At 40.8% G+C, this 16,441-nt stretch overlaps 1 protein-coding gene across 6 annotated transcripts in view; it reads left to right on the forward strand.

The window, feature by feature from the left end:
* The window catches only part of TADA2A (transcriptional adaptor 2A), a 193,124-nt gene that overhangs the window by 48,061 nt on the left and 128,622 nt on the right, over window positions 1–16,441 (forward strand). For 4 of the 6 annotated variants that reach the window (XR_012288948.1, XM_073666411.1, XM_073666414.1 and 1 more), the window contains exon 4: window positions 9,424–9,515. Coding sequence is in view for 5 of the 6 variants with exons in the window: in XM_073666411.1 (XP_073522512.1) it covers window positions 9,424–9,515 (92 nt within the window). In the remaining variant the exon portion in view is untranslated. Of the gene's footprint in view, window positions 1–2,520; window positions 2,581–7,133; window positions 7,256–9,423; window positions 9,516–16,441 lie in introns of those variants that run through there. The other 2 variants (XM_073666417.1, XM_073666416.1) reach the window with 2 other exon arrangements.

Consider the following 16,441-nt stretch of genomic DNA (forward strand, 5'->3'; position numbering starts at 1 on the left):
CCACACGTGACTGCAGAAGGTTACACCAAGCACTCACACTCTCACACTATAATAAAGTTTAGATTTTTTTTTTTTTTTTTTACACGCGCACAGCACACAAAATGTCCCGCTCATCCCAGTCTAGGGCGTACTCAGCTGAGGAGGCTGTCAGGTTGGTGTGTGTGTGTGTGGTGTATACACTACACTATACCACACTGCACACCAACCTGACATACACTACACAATTTGTGAAGCACCTGGGGGTGTTCACTATGCATCTAGATAAGTTCCCTAGAGGGTCTAGTTTCCAAAATGGGGTCACTTGTAGGGGAGCTCCAATGTTTAGGCACACAGGGGCTCTCCAAACGCGACATGGTGTCCCCTAACAAATTGAATGGAAAATCGGCTCAAATTGTTAGCGGACACCATGTTGCGTTTGGAGAGCCCCTGTGTGCCTAAACATTGGAGCTCCCCCACAAGTGAACCCATTTTGGAAACTAGACCCCCCAGGGAACTTATCTAGATGCATAGTCAGCACTTTAAACCCCCAGGTGCTTCACAAATTGATCAGTGAAAAAGAAAAAGTACACTTTTTTTCACAAAAATTTTCTTTTAGCCTAAATTTTTCTAATTTTCACATGGGTAACAGGATAAAATGCATCTTAAAATTTGTTGGGCAATTTCTCCTGAGTACACCCATACCTCATATGTGGTCATAAACCACTGTTTTTGCGCATGGCAGGGCTCAGAAGGGAAGGAGCGCAATTTGACTTTTGGAGCTAATTTTCCATTCAAAAAGTGAAATGGCGCTCCTTCCCTTCTGAGCCCTGCCGTGCGCCCAAACAGTGGTTTATGACCACATATGAGGTATCTGTGTACTCAGGAGAAATTGCCCAACAAATTTTAGGATGCATTTTATCCTGTTACCCCTGTGAAAATTAAAAAATTTAGGCTAAAAGAAAATTTTTGTTCGAAAAATAAAAATGTTAATTTTTTTTCTTCCATGTTGCTTTAGTTCCTTTGATGCACCTGAAGGGTTAATAATCTAATTGAATGTAGTTTTGAGTAGCTTGATGGGTGCAGTTTTTGTAATGGTGTCCCTTTTGGGTGTTTTCTGTCATGTACACCCCTCAAAGGGACTTCAAATGTGATGTGGTCACTAAAAAAAAATGGTTTTGTAAATTTTGCTGTAAAAAAGAAAAATTGCTGATGAACTTTGAACCCTTCAAACTTCCTACCCCCAAATATTTTTTTTCCAAAATTGTGCTGATGTAAAGTAGACATGTGGGAAATGTTATTTATTAACTATTTTGTGTCTCATCATTCTCTGGTTTAGCAGAATAAAAATCAAAAATTTGAAAATTGTGAAATTTTCAAAATTTTTGCCAAATTTTTGATTTTTTCACAAATAAACGCAAACATTATCGACCTAAATTTAATACTAACATGAAGCCCAGTATGTCACGAAAAAACATTCTCAGAATCGCTAGGATCCGTTGAAGTGTTCCAGAGTTTTTACTTCGTAAAGGGACACTGGTCAGAATTGATAAAAATGCCAAGGTCTTTAGGGTCAAAATAGGCTGAGTCCCGAAGGGGTTAATTTTGGGGGTGACTCCAAATCCAGGCCTCCATTGGTTAATAAATTTGATTTCCATTGATGATTTTTGTGTGATTTTGTTGTCAGCGCATTCAACTTTGTACAGAACAAAGTATTGAATGAGAATATTTCATTCATTCAGATCTAGGATGTGTTATTTGAGTGTTCCCTTTATATTTTTTGAGCAGTGTAGATTAGACTTGATGTTTAACAAAGGCTTAAGCCCCCGTCACACTAAGTGAGATCGCTGCTGAGTCACAAGTTTTGTGACGCAACAGCGACCTTAGCAGCGATCTTGCTACGTTTGACACGTAGCAGCGACCAGGCCCCTGCTGTGAGATCGCTGGTCGTGTCGAAATGGCCTGGACCATTTTTTGATCGTTGAGGTCCCGCTGAGTTGCATGCATCGGTGTGTTTGACACCTTACCAACGACCTCGTTGGCGACTCAGAACTGAGACACATAGGCATGCATTTGCGTTGCATCGTTATACAGGTCGCTACGGGTCGCCGTATCGTTGCTGCGTCGTTGGGAAGATCTGACTGTTTGACATCTCACCAGCGACGCAGCAACGATTCCTGCCAGGTCGTATCGTTGTCGGGATCGCTGTAGCGTTGCTAAGTGTGACGGTACCTCTAGCTTGGCGAAACTTTCTTCCAAAGGCTATCATCCTTCCCTGACATTATTTGTTGGTATTCCTCCAGTTGTGCTATTGTGGAGGGTGACTTAAGAAAATAGGATTAGACTTACCAGTAATTTGTTTTCTAGGAAGCCTCCACGACAGCATGGGAAATTCCCATCCCTTCTATATGTTATATTACTTGTATTCCATATTTCTAAATAAATGGTTGAAGCATTCCTGCTGGTGTGGTTCTTTAGAAAAGCACTGGAGATAGGAAGTGGGGAGGGGCAATTTGACCTCTTTGTGTTTCCTGTTCCTACTAGGGTGGGTGAGTCAACCTCCTGTGGTGCTGTCGTAGAGGGTTCCTAGAAAACTTATTACCGGTAAGTCTAATTCAAATTTTTTTTATTTTTTATTTTTTTTATTGCTCGTTAATTTCCTAAATACAAAATTTAAGCTACTGGCTTCATAAAACAAATTTCTACCTTTTTGCTGCTGCAGAATCTCTGTAACTCCTTTACCTTGCTGAGTGCTTTGCAAAACTGTTATTTATCTGTTAGAGGGGTCCTGCTTCTGGCTCTCTGCTGTCCTCTACTCTTCTCTCAATGATGGGCTATGTGCACACTTTGGTTTTTGGTGCAGAAAAATCTGTTGCAAATACTAAGAGTGGTGGCAGGATAATCACTGCATGTATCATTTTTGACATCTCACTGCTAGGTGATCAGAGAAACCAGGAAGTGTCCCCATACAAGCGGCTTCCGGGGACACCTCTGTACTTGCTCAGAAGACAGATCATAGCTGCTACAGCAGCAATAAGTATATTACAGTTCTCCCTGCCTGCCAGCAGCTTCTCTGTCATTCACGGTCACACTGGTTTTTGCTCTGATCTGAGCATTTTCACCCTGATTAGAGCACAGACCAGAGTGACAATGATAGCTAGTGAAGATGTCTTCTAGTACAGACGTAGCTTGGACCCGGGAGCAGCGTGCTTCTGGTCTCTTTGCCTGCGAATGCGCATTAGAAGCAGGTGTGGTGTAAATGGATCAGTGCGAAGCTGTGCCATCCACAAGATGGCAACGCACTTCTATTGAAAAATAGGTACAAAAAGCAAAGGTTTAAGTTGGATACGGACTGCCTTGAAAGTCAGTATTTATCTAAAATAAGTAAACACACAAATATAAATAAATATATCTAAATATATATTTTGTATATGAATAAAATAAATGACTGAAAAGCCATAGAGGTATAAGAAAATTACAGTATAAGTCTGTAAGAGCCAAATTCAGCTATGAGAAATGGTAGTGAATCAACCTAGAACCCCCTATTACTGGTAGGACAGCCAAAGCTTCCCCACAAAAATCACAATGTTACCTTAGGTCCCCTTCCCTCTTATGCAGTAATCTTGCATCTAGGGGCTTCCAGTTTCCCAATCCGATATGCTCACAACAAACTCTCCCAGCACATTATCGCATTCAGCTTCAAGCACCCCTCTAACTCACTATATTATCCTATTACCCCCATGGCCAGTGTATGCCCATTCAATGTGCTCTTCTGTGTTGGGCAACTCAACGAAGTCACCATCTTGGACATGCCTGTTAGCTGTTTTCTAGTCCTAGTAATAATGCACCGAGCTGACACAGCCACGATCCACACCTCATGGGCCCTCAAGCCACGTTTCGCTCTTGAGCTCATAATGACTCTTAAAAATAGCTTTAAGCAAAAGGCCCAGTTTATGTAAAAAGGTCAATTTTATTAATCACAGAAAAAATTGTTAAAAACATCTTAAAAGTGAGACAACCCAAATACACAGAAAAACTGGGTACACCCGGATATGGTGTAAAAACGCCTACAAAGACATTACAATAAACATTGTAGATGCATACTATGGTATCCATCAAGTAAAGTGTCTAGTTAAATATAGATGTATAAGGACTGTTTATGCAGCAGTAACATTAGCTTAGAGCTGAATCACACACCCCAAGAAAGGTAAGGGAAATTCATAGAAGAACATGTAACAACTCTAAGCATGGAAAGAGTGTGCTATGCGTTACCTTAGTAATGTCTCCGGGGACCCACCACACCCGACGCGCGTTTCGCAATGAAATGCTTCGTCTAGGGGTGACAGACAGCCACGATCCACACCTCATGGGCTCTCAAGCCACATTTGACTCTTGAGCTCAGAAGTTGGGGTCCCATGGTATAATGCATGGTATGCATAAACATATGGTTCAAAGGGTTCTTTGATGTGCCCCCCCCCCCCGCCTCCCAGAATCAAGGGCCAAGCGACTGCAACCCCTGCACCTATTATAGTTGCACCCCCTGATCTACAAGGAAATAAACCTCCAAACAAAGGGGGGATAGGAAACACATTACGGACTTATAAATAAAACGATGTAATCGTACAGAGCAGCACACAGGAGCATACACCTAAACAAGGTCAGGTAAATTAACCCAAATAATGAGGAGACCTATTTATAGAAATTGAAATACTTCACCAAATCTTGCGCAAGTGCTGCGAGGGGAGTATATCCAATGTTAGTCAAGTTATGTAAAACAAGGAAAAAGAGCTCTAAAAGGTATTAGAGTTAATGTGCTAAGTCCCTATAGGGGAAAGGAATGATGTATAGGAAAAGGAAATGGGGATACCTCGTTAAAGAGTGGATCCTGGAGCGCTAAAGGACTAGCTGTGTCCTCCTCACACCCGACGGACGCAGTTTCGCTTGATCGCTTCTTCCGGGAGCGCGTCATCAAAGAAGCGATCAAGCGAAATGGCGTTCGTCGGGTGTGGGGAGGACACAGCTAGTCCTTTAGCGCTCCAGGATAATAATAATAATAATAATAATCTTTATTTTTATATAGCGCTAATATATTCCGCAGCGCTTTACATATATTATCGTCGCTGTCCCCATCGGGGCTCACAATCTAGATAGGATCCACTCTTTATGAAGTATCCCTATTTCCTTTTCCTATACATCATTCCTTTCCCCTAACTCTAATACCTTTTAGAGCTCTTTTTCCTTGTTTTACATAACTTTGACGAACATTGGATATACTCCCCTCGCAGCACTTGCGCAAGATTTGGTGAAGTATTTCAATTTCTATAAATAGGTCTCCCCATTATTTGGGTTATTTTACCTGACCTCGTTTAGGTGTATGCTCCTGTGTGCTGCTCTGTATCATTACATTGTTTATTATTTATCAGACCGTACTGTGTTTCCTATCCCCCCTTTGTTTGGAGGTTTATTTCCTTGTCTATTTTATTACATTTTTTATCCATTAGTTGAAATAAAATTGTCAGTATTTTATCCTTACATTGTCAGAATCTCTTCTTATCTGGCGGTCACATGCCGTTATAGATCTTTTTGTGGTAGAATACTTGCTTCATAATAGTTGAAGCAAACATTTCTCTTTTGCCATCCAAACCACAAGAATCATCCTGTATTACATAGGCTTGTTATGATAATTGCTGCTTGTCATCAAGAATCTAGTCGATACACCTATGAAAATCGTATTATTTCATGCATCTGCGAAGATAAAAATTTGCATTGCATTCTTGTTTCAATGTAGCATAATAGCTAAGGGAAGGAAGACTAAATAACTGTAATAACACCAAAAAAAAAATATCCTTGGAATGCCCTCCTTGAACAGGTATTCCAGTGACAGAATTGTATCTGAAATGTAAGGAGAGAACACTTTGGAGACTCCTGTTGTGCATTGGAAGCCTTTTTGCGGTTGTTTGTAAAGTAGTACTTTCTTTAAGCCCCACTCCAGCGTTTTTTTTTGTTCTTTCTCTTATTGCAGTGCTGGAGTGGTGCTACTAATCCTGCACCTAATATTATACTGACCACCAGACATCTTCAACTGTCTGGGACGGCCCTTTTAGACTTAATATTAACTAACAGGCCAGACAGAATAACTGAGGTGCAGGTCGGGGGGCACCTGGGAAATAGTGACCACAACATTATACAATTCCACATGTGCTTCAGTAGGGTGCCCAGCAAGGGGGTCACAAAAACACTGAACTTCAGGAGGGCAAAGTTTGATCAGCTAAGAGATGCCCTTCACCTTATAGACTGGGATAGTATCTTTAGTAATAGGAGCACGGATAGAAAATGGGAAATTTTCAAAACAGTCCTACATAGTCACTGTAGAAGGTACATACCTTATGGGAATAAAAGGGCTAGGAATAGGAGGAAGCCAATGTGGCTAAATAAGGAAGTCAAGAGGGCAATGAAAAACAAAAAAAGGGCTTTCGGTAAACTTAAACAAGAAGGCAGCGAGGAAGCGCTAATATCTTATAGGGAAAAAATCAAAATCTGTAAGAAACAAATAAGAATAGCAAAAGAGGAGACAGAGAGACTAATTGCCAAGGAAAGTAAAACGAATCCCAAACTGTTCTTTAACTATATAAACAGTAAAAGGATTAAAACTGATGGAGTTGGCCCATTGAAAAATAACCTGGGTAAAATCATAGAGGGCGATGAGGGTAAAGCAAACCTACTCAATAGCTTCTTCTCCACTGTTTTCACAAAAGAAAACAATTTATCGGAGGAAATGCAGAGTGATAAAGTAAACCCTCTGCTAAATATCACCCACCTAACCCAGGAGGAAGTTCAGAAACGCCTAAATAATATCAAAATAGACAAGTCACCAGGCCCAGATGGCAAAAAGAATTAAGTAATGTGATAGACAGACCGCTGTATCTTATATTCAAGCACTCTTTATGGACAGGGACTGTCCCACTAGACTGGCGCCAAGCAAATGTGGTACCAATATTCAAAAAGGGGTCTAAAAGTGACCCTGGGAACTATAGACCAGTAAGCTTAACGTCTGTTGTGGGTAAATTGTTTGAAGGATTTCTTAGAGATGCTATTGTAGAATATCTTAATGATAATAACTGTCTAACTCCATATCAACATGGATTCATGAGGGATCGCTCCTGCCAACAAACCTGATGGCCTTCTACGAGGAGGTGAGCTCACAGCTGGACCGGGGAGAGTCAGTGGATGTTGTATACCTTGACTTCTCCAAAGCGTTTGATACCGTGCCACACAAAAGGTTGGTATATAAAATGAGAATGCTTGGTCTGGGGGATAATGTGTGCAAGTGGGTAAATAGCTGGCTGAGTGATAGAAAGCAGAGGGTGGTTATCAATGGAGTAAGCTCAGGGTGTGTCAGGGTTACTAGCGGGGTGCCTCAAGGGTCTGTCTTGGGCCCTATATTTTTTAATATATTTATTAATGATCTAGTGGAAGGGTTGCATAGTAAAATAGCAATATTTGCAGATGATACTAAACTTTGTAAAGTAGTTAATACAGATGAGGATAGGGCACAGCTACAGGAGGATTTAGATAAATTGGGGAGTTGGGCCAAAAAATGGCAAATGGGGTTCAATGCCGATAAATGTAAGGTCATGCACATGGGAAAGAAAAACAGCAGTCACCCATACACATTAAATGGGAAACCGTTGGGCAAATCTGACATGGAGAAGGACCTGGGCATCTTGGTTAATAGCAAATTAAATTGGAGTGCCCAGTGTCAGGCAGCAGCTGCGAAGGCAAATAGAGTCATGGCATGCATCAGAAGAGGAATAGGGGCATATGATAAGAACATTGTTCTTCCTCTGTATAAAGCGCTGGTAAGGCCGCACTTAGAATATTGTGCACAGTTCTGGGCTCCGGTGCTCAGGAAAGACATATTGGAGCTAGAGAGGGTACAAAGGAGGGCGACTAAGGTAATAAAGGGAATGGAGGGACTAGAATACCCAGAGAGGTTGTCAAAATTAGGCCTATTTACGTTGGAAAAGAGAAGGCTTAGGGGAGACCTCATAAACATGTATAAATACATCAGGGGGCAGTACAGAGATCTCTCCCATGACCTGTTTATACCAAGGATGGTGACAAAGACGAGGGGGCACACTATGCGTCTGGAGGAAAGGAGGTTCCTGCACCAGCATAGAAGGGGATTCTTTACGGTCAGAGCCGTGAGACTCTGGAACTCTCTGGGAGAGGAAGTGGTGATGTCCAACTCACTTAATGAGTTCAAGAGAGTCCTGGACGCCTTTCTTGAGAACAATAAAATAACATCTTATGCTGAGTGATAGTTAATTAATCCAGGGATTTAATCTGACTGCCAGATTGGTGTCGGGAAGTGAATTTTTCCTCAATGATGTAAATTGGCCTATACCGCATGTTTTTTTTTGCCTTCCCCTGGATCAACGCTGCGGAATAGCTGCAGTGCACAAGAAATAGGCTGAACTGGATGGACGCTTGTCTTTTTTTGGCCTTATAAACTATGTAACTATGTAACTATGTTCCCCGCTCTGGTGCTGTGCCGTGCCACCATTTTGTGACCACAACTTTTACTGACTGGAAGTCAGAGATAACGGTCACAAGCTGTCAATCTAAGTCTATAAGAGCCACAATGAAACACTCATAGACTTACATTGAGTTATGACTTGTGGATTGCCCAGCAAACACTGGAGCGATCTGGCAGGTCGCAAACTGCTGGAGACCGACCGGAGCAGCGCCGATTAAAAGATGAAGACGGCGTCTGGTAAGTATGAGACTAAGTGCTGGAGCCTTACATTAGTAGCACCACTCCAGCACTGCAATAAATTAAACGCTGTATTAGTGCATTTAGGGCTGATATTTTGGGATCTGCAACTCTCTGTATTTTATAAGTTATGCACACTTCCTTATAGCATTGTTTAAAGTGGTTGTCGGGTCTAAAATCAAAAGTCTGCAGTCACTTTCTGTGACTGCAGACTTATGAATTTCCCTAACACACGCTTTGTGATCTGCGTGGATTTGCCTGTTCCTGAGCCGGGATCGGCAGTGATGTATGCGATTTTTGCATACACCCAGGCAGAACCCACTTTATGGCCGTGTCACTAGATGGGGCGCTGCCTCGCTCCATACAAGTGTATGGAGCGAGGCCGCGGCCACTTGATGGGTTCTTCCCGGGAGTATGCATAACGCATACAACACCAACACTCCAGGCTCAGAAACTGGCAAGTGTGCGCTGGGGGAATTCATAAGTCTGCAGTCACACAGATTGACTGCAGACTTATCAATTTAGACCGGACAACCCCTTTAAGACTTCAATAACAGGAGTTATCTACCGCACATACAGAGTGTGTCTGCATAGATTAATGTCAAATGTAACAAGTTCAAACTAGTAAAGGACCCTTTCTTTGACATGTAAAAATTAATCTTGTCTCCTAGACATCAGATTTTCCTGTGCTGGATCCCAGTTGGACAGCCCAGGAGGAGATGGCTCTTCTAGAAGCTGTGATGGATTGTGGTTTTGGAAACTGGTAAGTTTTCTTTGTAAAAAAACAAATAATAAAAAAAAAACAACTCTTGAATCTTACAGCTGGGCATAGACTGATTCACTAAAGGTGAATTTATACTGAAAGATTATTGGAATTCCTAATTGTGCAATGTAAATAGGCCACCTGACAAATGATCAACATGATCGTTCGGTGGATACAATTATTTTTCATTTTCTTAAAATATCATTCTTGGTTCTGTTCTTTACAAAAAAAAAAGTGCTGCCGTCTTTTGCATATCACCCTAAGTGTATAATAAATGCAGTCTGCCACTGTAAACTGGCTTTTGAAAGACTGGCAAATATTCACCGATCGGCGGACGTATACCGTTGCAGTTCGCATAATGTTCGGAATCTGTTCACAATGGGATATTAGTCATGATAGGAACCAATATCACAAGGTAAGTTTTATATATACAGTACAGACCAAAAGTTTGGACACACCTTCTCATTTAAAGATTTTTCTGTATTTTCATGACTATGAAAATTGTACATTCACACTGAAGGCATCAAAACTATGAATTAACACATGTGGAATTATATACTTAACAAAAAAGTGTGAAACAACTGAAAATATGTCTTATATTCTAGGTTCTTCAAAGTAGCCACCTTTTGCTTTGATGACTGCTTTGCACACTCTTGGCATTCTCTTGATGAGCTTCAAGAGGTAGTCACCGGAAATGGTTTTCACTTCCCAGGTGTGCCCTGTCAGGTTTAATAAGTGGGATTTCTTGCCTTATAAATGGGGTTGGGACCATCAGTTGTGTTGTGCAGAAGTCTAGTGGCTACACAGCTGATAGTCCTACTGAATAGATTGTTAGAATTTTGTATTATGGCAAGAAAAAAGCAGCTAAGTAAAGAAAAACGAGTGGCCATCATTACTTTAAGAAATGAAGGTCAGTCAATGCGAAAAATTGGGCAAACTTTGAAAGTGTCCCCAAGTGCAGTTGCAAAAACCATCAAGCGCTACAAAGAAACTGGCTCACATGAGGGCCGCCCTAGGAAAGGAAGACCAAGAGTCACCTCTGCTTCTGAGGATAAGTTTATCCGAGTCACCAGCCTCAGAAATCACAGGTTAACAGCAGCTCAGATTAGAGACCAGGTCAATGCCACACAGAGTTCTAGCAGCAGACACCTCTCTACAACAACTGTTAAGAGGAGACTTTGTGCCGCAGGCCTTCATGGTAAAATAGCTGCTAGGAAACCACTGCTAAGGACAGGCCACAAGCAGAAGAGACTTGTTTGGGCTAAAGAACACAAGGAATGGACATTAGATCAGTGGAAATCTGTGCTTTGGTCTGATGAGTCCAAATTTGAGATCTTTGGTTCCAACCACCGTGTCTTTGTGCGACGCAGAAAAGGTGAGCGGATGGACTCTACATGCCTGGTTCCCACTTTGAAGCATGGAGGAGGAGGTGTGCTGGTGTGGGGGTGTTTTGCTGGTGACACTGTTGGGGATTTATTCAAAATTGAAGGCATACTGAACCAGCATGGCTATCACAACATCTTGCAGCGGCATGCTATTCCATCCGGTTTGCGTTTAGTTGAACCATCATTTATTTTTCAACAGGACAATGACCCCAAACACACCTCCAGGCTGTGTAAGGGCTATTTGACCAAGAAGGAGAGTTATGGGCTGCTACACCAGATGACCTGGCCTCCACAGTCACCAGACCTGAACCCAATCGAGATGGTTTGGGGTGAGCTGGACCGCAGAGTGAAGGCAAAAGGGCCAACAAGTGCTAAGCATCTCTGGGAACTCCTTCAAGATTGTTGGAAGACCATTTCCGGTGACTACATCTTGAAGCTTATCAAGAGAATGCCAAGAGTGTGCAAAGCAGTCATCAAAGCAAAAGCTGGCTACTTTGAAGAAGCTAGAATATAAGACATATTTTCAGTAGTTTCACACTTTTTGTTAAGTATATAATTCCACATGTGTTAATTCATTGTTTTGATGCCTTCAGTGTGAATGTACAATTTTCATAGTCATGAAAATACAGAAATTTTTTTAAATGAGAAGGTGTGTCCAAACTTTTGGTCTGTACTGTATGTAGTAGGTAGAGTAACCTATAAACATGACAAATAATCAAGATGTAATAAAATAAAGTTTATTAATTACTTTAAAAATAACAGAGATAAAGATCAGGGGAAATTTGCCCAACAAAGTAGGCACAAAGGGTATCCGTAGTACAAATATATTAGAAATATGCTCATTTGTCAAACACTTTCTTGGGTAAATATTGTGGAAATTATGAGACAATAATGACTACACCTGTACAAATTAACAATCCTAAATAGTAAAAGTCTAAGGTAAATAGTCATACAAATAAAGTTCCTAGTGCTGTATCATATTGCTCATGAGAGAAGTAACAATGTCAGAAAGCAGATACTGAGATATGCCATGTAGACAAGGCATATATACATATAAAAAGGGTGTCTCACCCTCGTCAAAGCACACGGCGAAATGTGAGTCAGGTACGTGCAGGCACTCTGGGGTCAGTATTCTTTTATCTTTATATTTTGTATTTCCTCTGTCTACATAGTATACCTCAGTATCTGCTCTCTGACATTGTGACTTTTCTCATGAGCAATATATAATGATCTTTCATCTCTATATGTACTTATGCTCTGCTCACATGGTATACCCTAGTATTTGCTCTCTGACGTAACTTCTCACATGAGCAATATATGATATAGCACTAGGAACTTTATTTGTATGACTATTTACCTTAACCCCTTACTGACTGCCGTAATTAATTTTTACGGCGGCAATTAAGGGTACTTATTCCTCAGCGCAGTGAAAATGAGTCGCTGAGGAATAAGGATGTAGCGCCCTCTAGAGTCGGAAATTCTCCGGGGCCTCAGCTACCGGGGGTAACAGACCCTGGAGAATATAATCAGAGCCGATTTTTCCAGTCCCCGATCACGTGATCACCATTATTCAGTGAAAAACGGCGATCACGGAAAAAAGTGTGCCCGTGGTTTATTAATTTTATTTATTTGCAATGATTTCTCTCTCCTCTGACATGATATACATGACAGAGGAGAGCGAAATGTAGCCCCCTGAGCCCACCTGGTACCTGCACGGTTCCCAGATCTCCCCCTTATCATTCCCTGGCCCTCCGGCATCTTCCTGTAAGAAAAAATGGCGGGCGCATGCGTAGTGCGCCCGCCGAGATCCACCGGCCTGTGCCCGGCAACAATTAGAGAATTTTCTCTATTGGTTCCTTTTGATCACTGTGATAGGGTTCATCACAGTGATCAAAAGAAAAAAAAAAAAATCAGAACCTCCTTTGCCCCCCCCTCCCTTAATGTAGATAAAAATTATTAACTGAAAATTTTTTTTTTTTTTTAACATTCTTTGCAGCTAGGGTTGTGCTCAAGACTGACAACTTATTCAATATGATGACTTGATGTTATCAAATTCTGTGCCGTACCTCTGGGTTCAAAATGTTCACTATACCCCTTGATAAAATACTTGAGGGTTGTAGTTTCCAAAATGGGGTCACTTCGGGTGAGTTTCCACTGTTTAGGGTCATCAGGGGCTCTCCAAACACGACATGGTGTCCATTTTCGATTCCAGACAGTTTTGCGTTCAAAAAGTCACACAGTGCTCCTTCCCTTCTGAACTCTGCCGTGCGCCCAAACAGTGTTTTTTTTTACCCACATATGGGGTATCGCCGTACTCAGAAGAAATTGCACAACAAATGGTATGGTTCTATTTCTCCTGTTACTCTTACCAAAATGCAAAATTGGAGGCTGGAAAACAATTTTGTGTGGAAAATGTGAAAATTTTATTTTTACGGCTCAATGTTTTTATAAGGTTTTCCGAAGCACCTGGGGGTTCAAGGTGCTCACCACACATCTAGATAAGTTCCCTGAGGGGTCTATTTTGCAAAATGTTATCACTTGTGGGGGGGTTTCCACTGTTGAGGCACATCAGGGTCTCTCCAAACGCAACATGGCGTCCGCTTATTGTTCAAACAAATTTTACATTCAAAAAGTCAAATGGCGCTCCTTCCCTTCCGAGCCCTGCCATGCGCCAAAACAGTGGTTTTCCCCTACATATGGGGTATCGGCGTGCTCAGGAGTAATTGCACAACAAATTTTGGGGTCCATTTTCTTCTGTTACCCTTGCAAAAAAAAACAATAAAAGATTGGGTCTAAAGTAACATTTTTGTGAAAAAAAGTTAAATGTTCATTTTTTTTCTTCCACATTCCAAAAATTCCTGTGAAGCACCTGAAGGGTTAATAAACTTCTTGAATGTGGTATTGAGCACCTTGAGGGGTGCAGTTTTTAGAGTGATGTCAGTTTTGGGTATTTTCTGTCATAAAGACCCCTCAAAGTGACTTCAAATATGATGTGGTCCCTAAAAAAAAAATAGTTTTGTAAATTTTGTTGGAAAAATGAGAAGGTTCCTAACAAAAAAAAAAAAATGTTGGTTCCAAAATTGTGCTGATGTAAAGTAGACATGTGGGAAATGTTATTAACTCTTTTGTGTGACATATCTCTCTGATTTAAGGGTATAAGAATTCAAAGTTTGAAAATTGCAAATATTTCAACATTTTCATCAAATTTCCATTTTTTTTCACAAATAAACGCAAGTGATATTGAAGAAATTTTACCACAATCGTGAAGTACAATATGTCACGAAAAAACAGTCTCAGAATCAGGGGGATCCGTTGAAGCGTTCCAGAGTTATTACCTCATAAAGTGACAGTGGTCAGAATTGTAAAATTTGGTTTGGTCATTAAGGACATAATTGGCTCCGTCCTTAAGGGGTTAAACTCTTACTATTTATTATTGCTGATTTGTACAGGTGTAGTCATGCATTATTGTCTCATAATTTGCATCATATATACAAAAATAAGTGTTTGACAAATGAGCATATTATTTCTAATATATTTGTACTGCTGATACCCCTTGTGCCTGCTTTGTAGGGCATTTTTCTCTTGAACTTTATTTCTTTGTTATTTTTAAAGTAATTAATAAACTTTGTTTTATTACACCTTGATTGTGTCATGTTTATAGGTTATGATTTCTGGTGGACACACAGCGCTTGTTTGTTTTGTTTATTTATTTTTTGGTAGTGCACTAGGTAGAGATGAAATCAAACCCTAGGTCAATAAAGTGGATGCAATCCAGAATTGTCCAAGACCACTCTCAAAAAAGCAAGTTAGGGCTTTTCTGGAAATCGTGGGATACTACAGGAGATTCATTCCAATCTTTGCCATAGTGACTGCACCCCCGACAGACATCCTTAAAGGGACAAAATGGGTTATGGCCAAATGGATGTTGGAGGCGGAGACTGTCTTTCAAGAAATTAATGTATCTGTGTAAGCAGCTAGTCCTGGTAGCCTTGACTTTAAGAAGGAATTTATACTCCAGACGGTTGCCTCCAAAGTCGGATTAGAAGCGGTAAATTCCCAGGAGATGCAAGGAGAGGAGCATCCTGTTCTTTATCTGAGTAGGAAACTGTCGGAATGTGAGGAAAACTAATGCTTGGCCATAAAGTGGGCGGTGGGCACATTGCGATACTATCTCTTAGGGCACAAATTTAAATTGGTGTCAGGCCATGCCTCACTCCAGGTGGATGTGAAAGAGAAAAAGGGGAAAAATGCTTGTGTTACCCGTTTGTTTCTAGCCCTGCAGGATTTCCACTTCCACGTGGAACATAAAGCTGGGAAGTTAGATGGTAACTGCAGAAGTTCTGGAGAGGGACACAAGTTTGGTAAGGAATAGGTATAATTGATAGTCACTTGGTTTTTATACCTTGAGAAAGGCGCCGGGCCGGTGCAGAAACGCGTTGATATTAATAAACATTTTGGAATTCCAAGGCTCTTCATTCCCGCAGTGCAGCCCGTCTGAATGTGCCAGCTTACATTTCTGCCACTAAGGGGTCATGCAGGCTCAGAACCAGAGTAACCGTCCAGATAGGAGCTGAGTCACCTGCAAGAGAGGCACAGAATTGCAGGTGCAAATAAGTTCTGGTACTGTTGGAGCAGCTTCAGGCTGAGGTGCTGCTGGAGCGGCTTCAGGGTTAGGTACCGCAGGTGGCTTAAGAATATGAAATGGGTCCTAATTCAGACCAGAACATAACAGGGAACCAATGCAATTTTTCCTTTTTGTTTTTAATTCTTTTGAGATTTTGTTCTTTTGTTAGAGAATGCAAATTGTGAAGAAAAACTTTCTGTATACTTAAAATTAATTTTCAAAGTTTTGAAAAAATGTCTATGCTACATGCTTTTTACGTTTCTCCTCATAACTCAAGCCAGAACCAATATAGAAAAATGGAAAAAAAACACCATTTCACACAGAACTGTTGAGGCTTCCACCCAATGTGTCACAAGTGTCTTTCTTAATATTTTACCTATGCGTAGTCGCACAAAGTTTTGAAAAGCATTTCTAAAAAATCTATATCCTATAAAATAATCCAAAAATTCACATGTGCCTCCTATGATCCTAGCCACAGCTGTACCAAAATTCAAGTTGTGATTTCAAAGAGATCATACTTCAAAACATAACCATATGAACAGTGTCAATTTGAAAATCTTGAATTCAGATCTGTTCAGCCTTGATTTTAAAGTGCAGGGTCTATGTTTTCCAAATTAAAAAAAAAAAAAAAAAAAAAGTTTAATTTGTTGTCCTGATTTTAAAGCAGGCAAGTCATTAGATAAATCTATAGTGGATAAAGTGAAAGATTTTTACATTCGTGATGGTGAGCCGAATTATGCCAGAAAGATGTGTCTATGAAAGTGAACTTTAAGAAAACTCGAGTACTATGGGTATAAAAAGACGATAGTGTTCCAGCAGGACAATGACCAGAAGCATACGTCGAGATTTCAATAATAATAAAGTAGAGGTGCTGGATTGGCCCCAGAGTCCACAGCCCTAAACCCAATTGAACACTT

The sequence above is a fragment of the Phyllobates terribilis genome, unplaced genomic scaffold, assembly GCF_046119375.1.
Source record: "Phyllobates terribilis strain yellow unplaced genomic scaffold, ASM4611937v1 Scaffold_2__4_contigs__length_985480577, whole genome shotgun sequence".
In the NCBI taxonomy this organism is placed as follows: Eukaryota; Metazoa; Chordata; class Amphibia; order Anura; family Dendrobatidae; genus Phyllobates; species Phyllobates terribilis.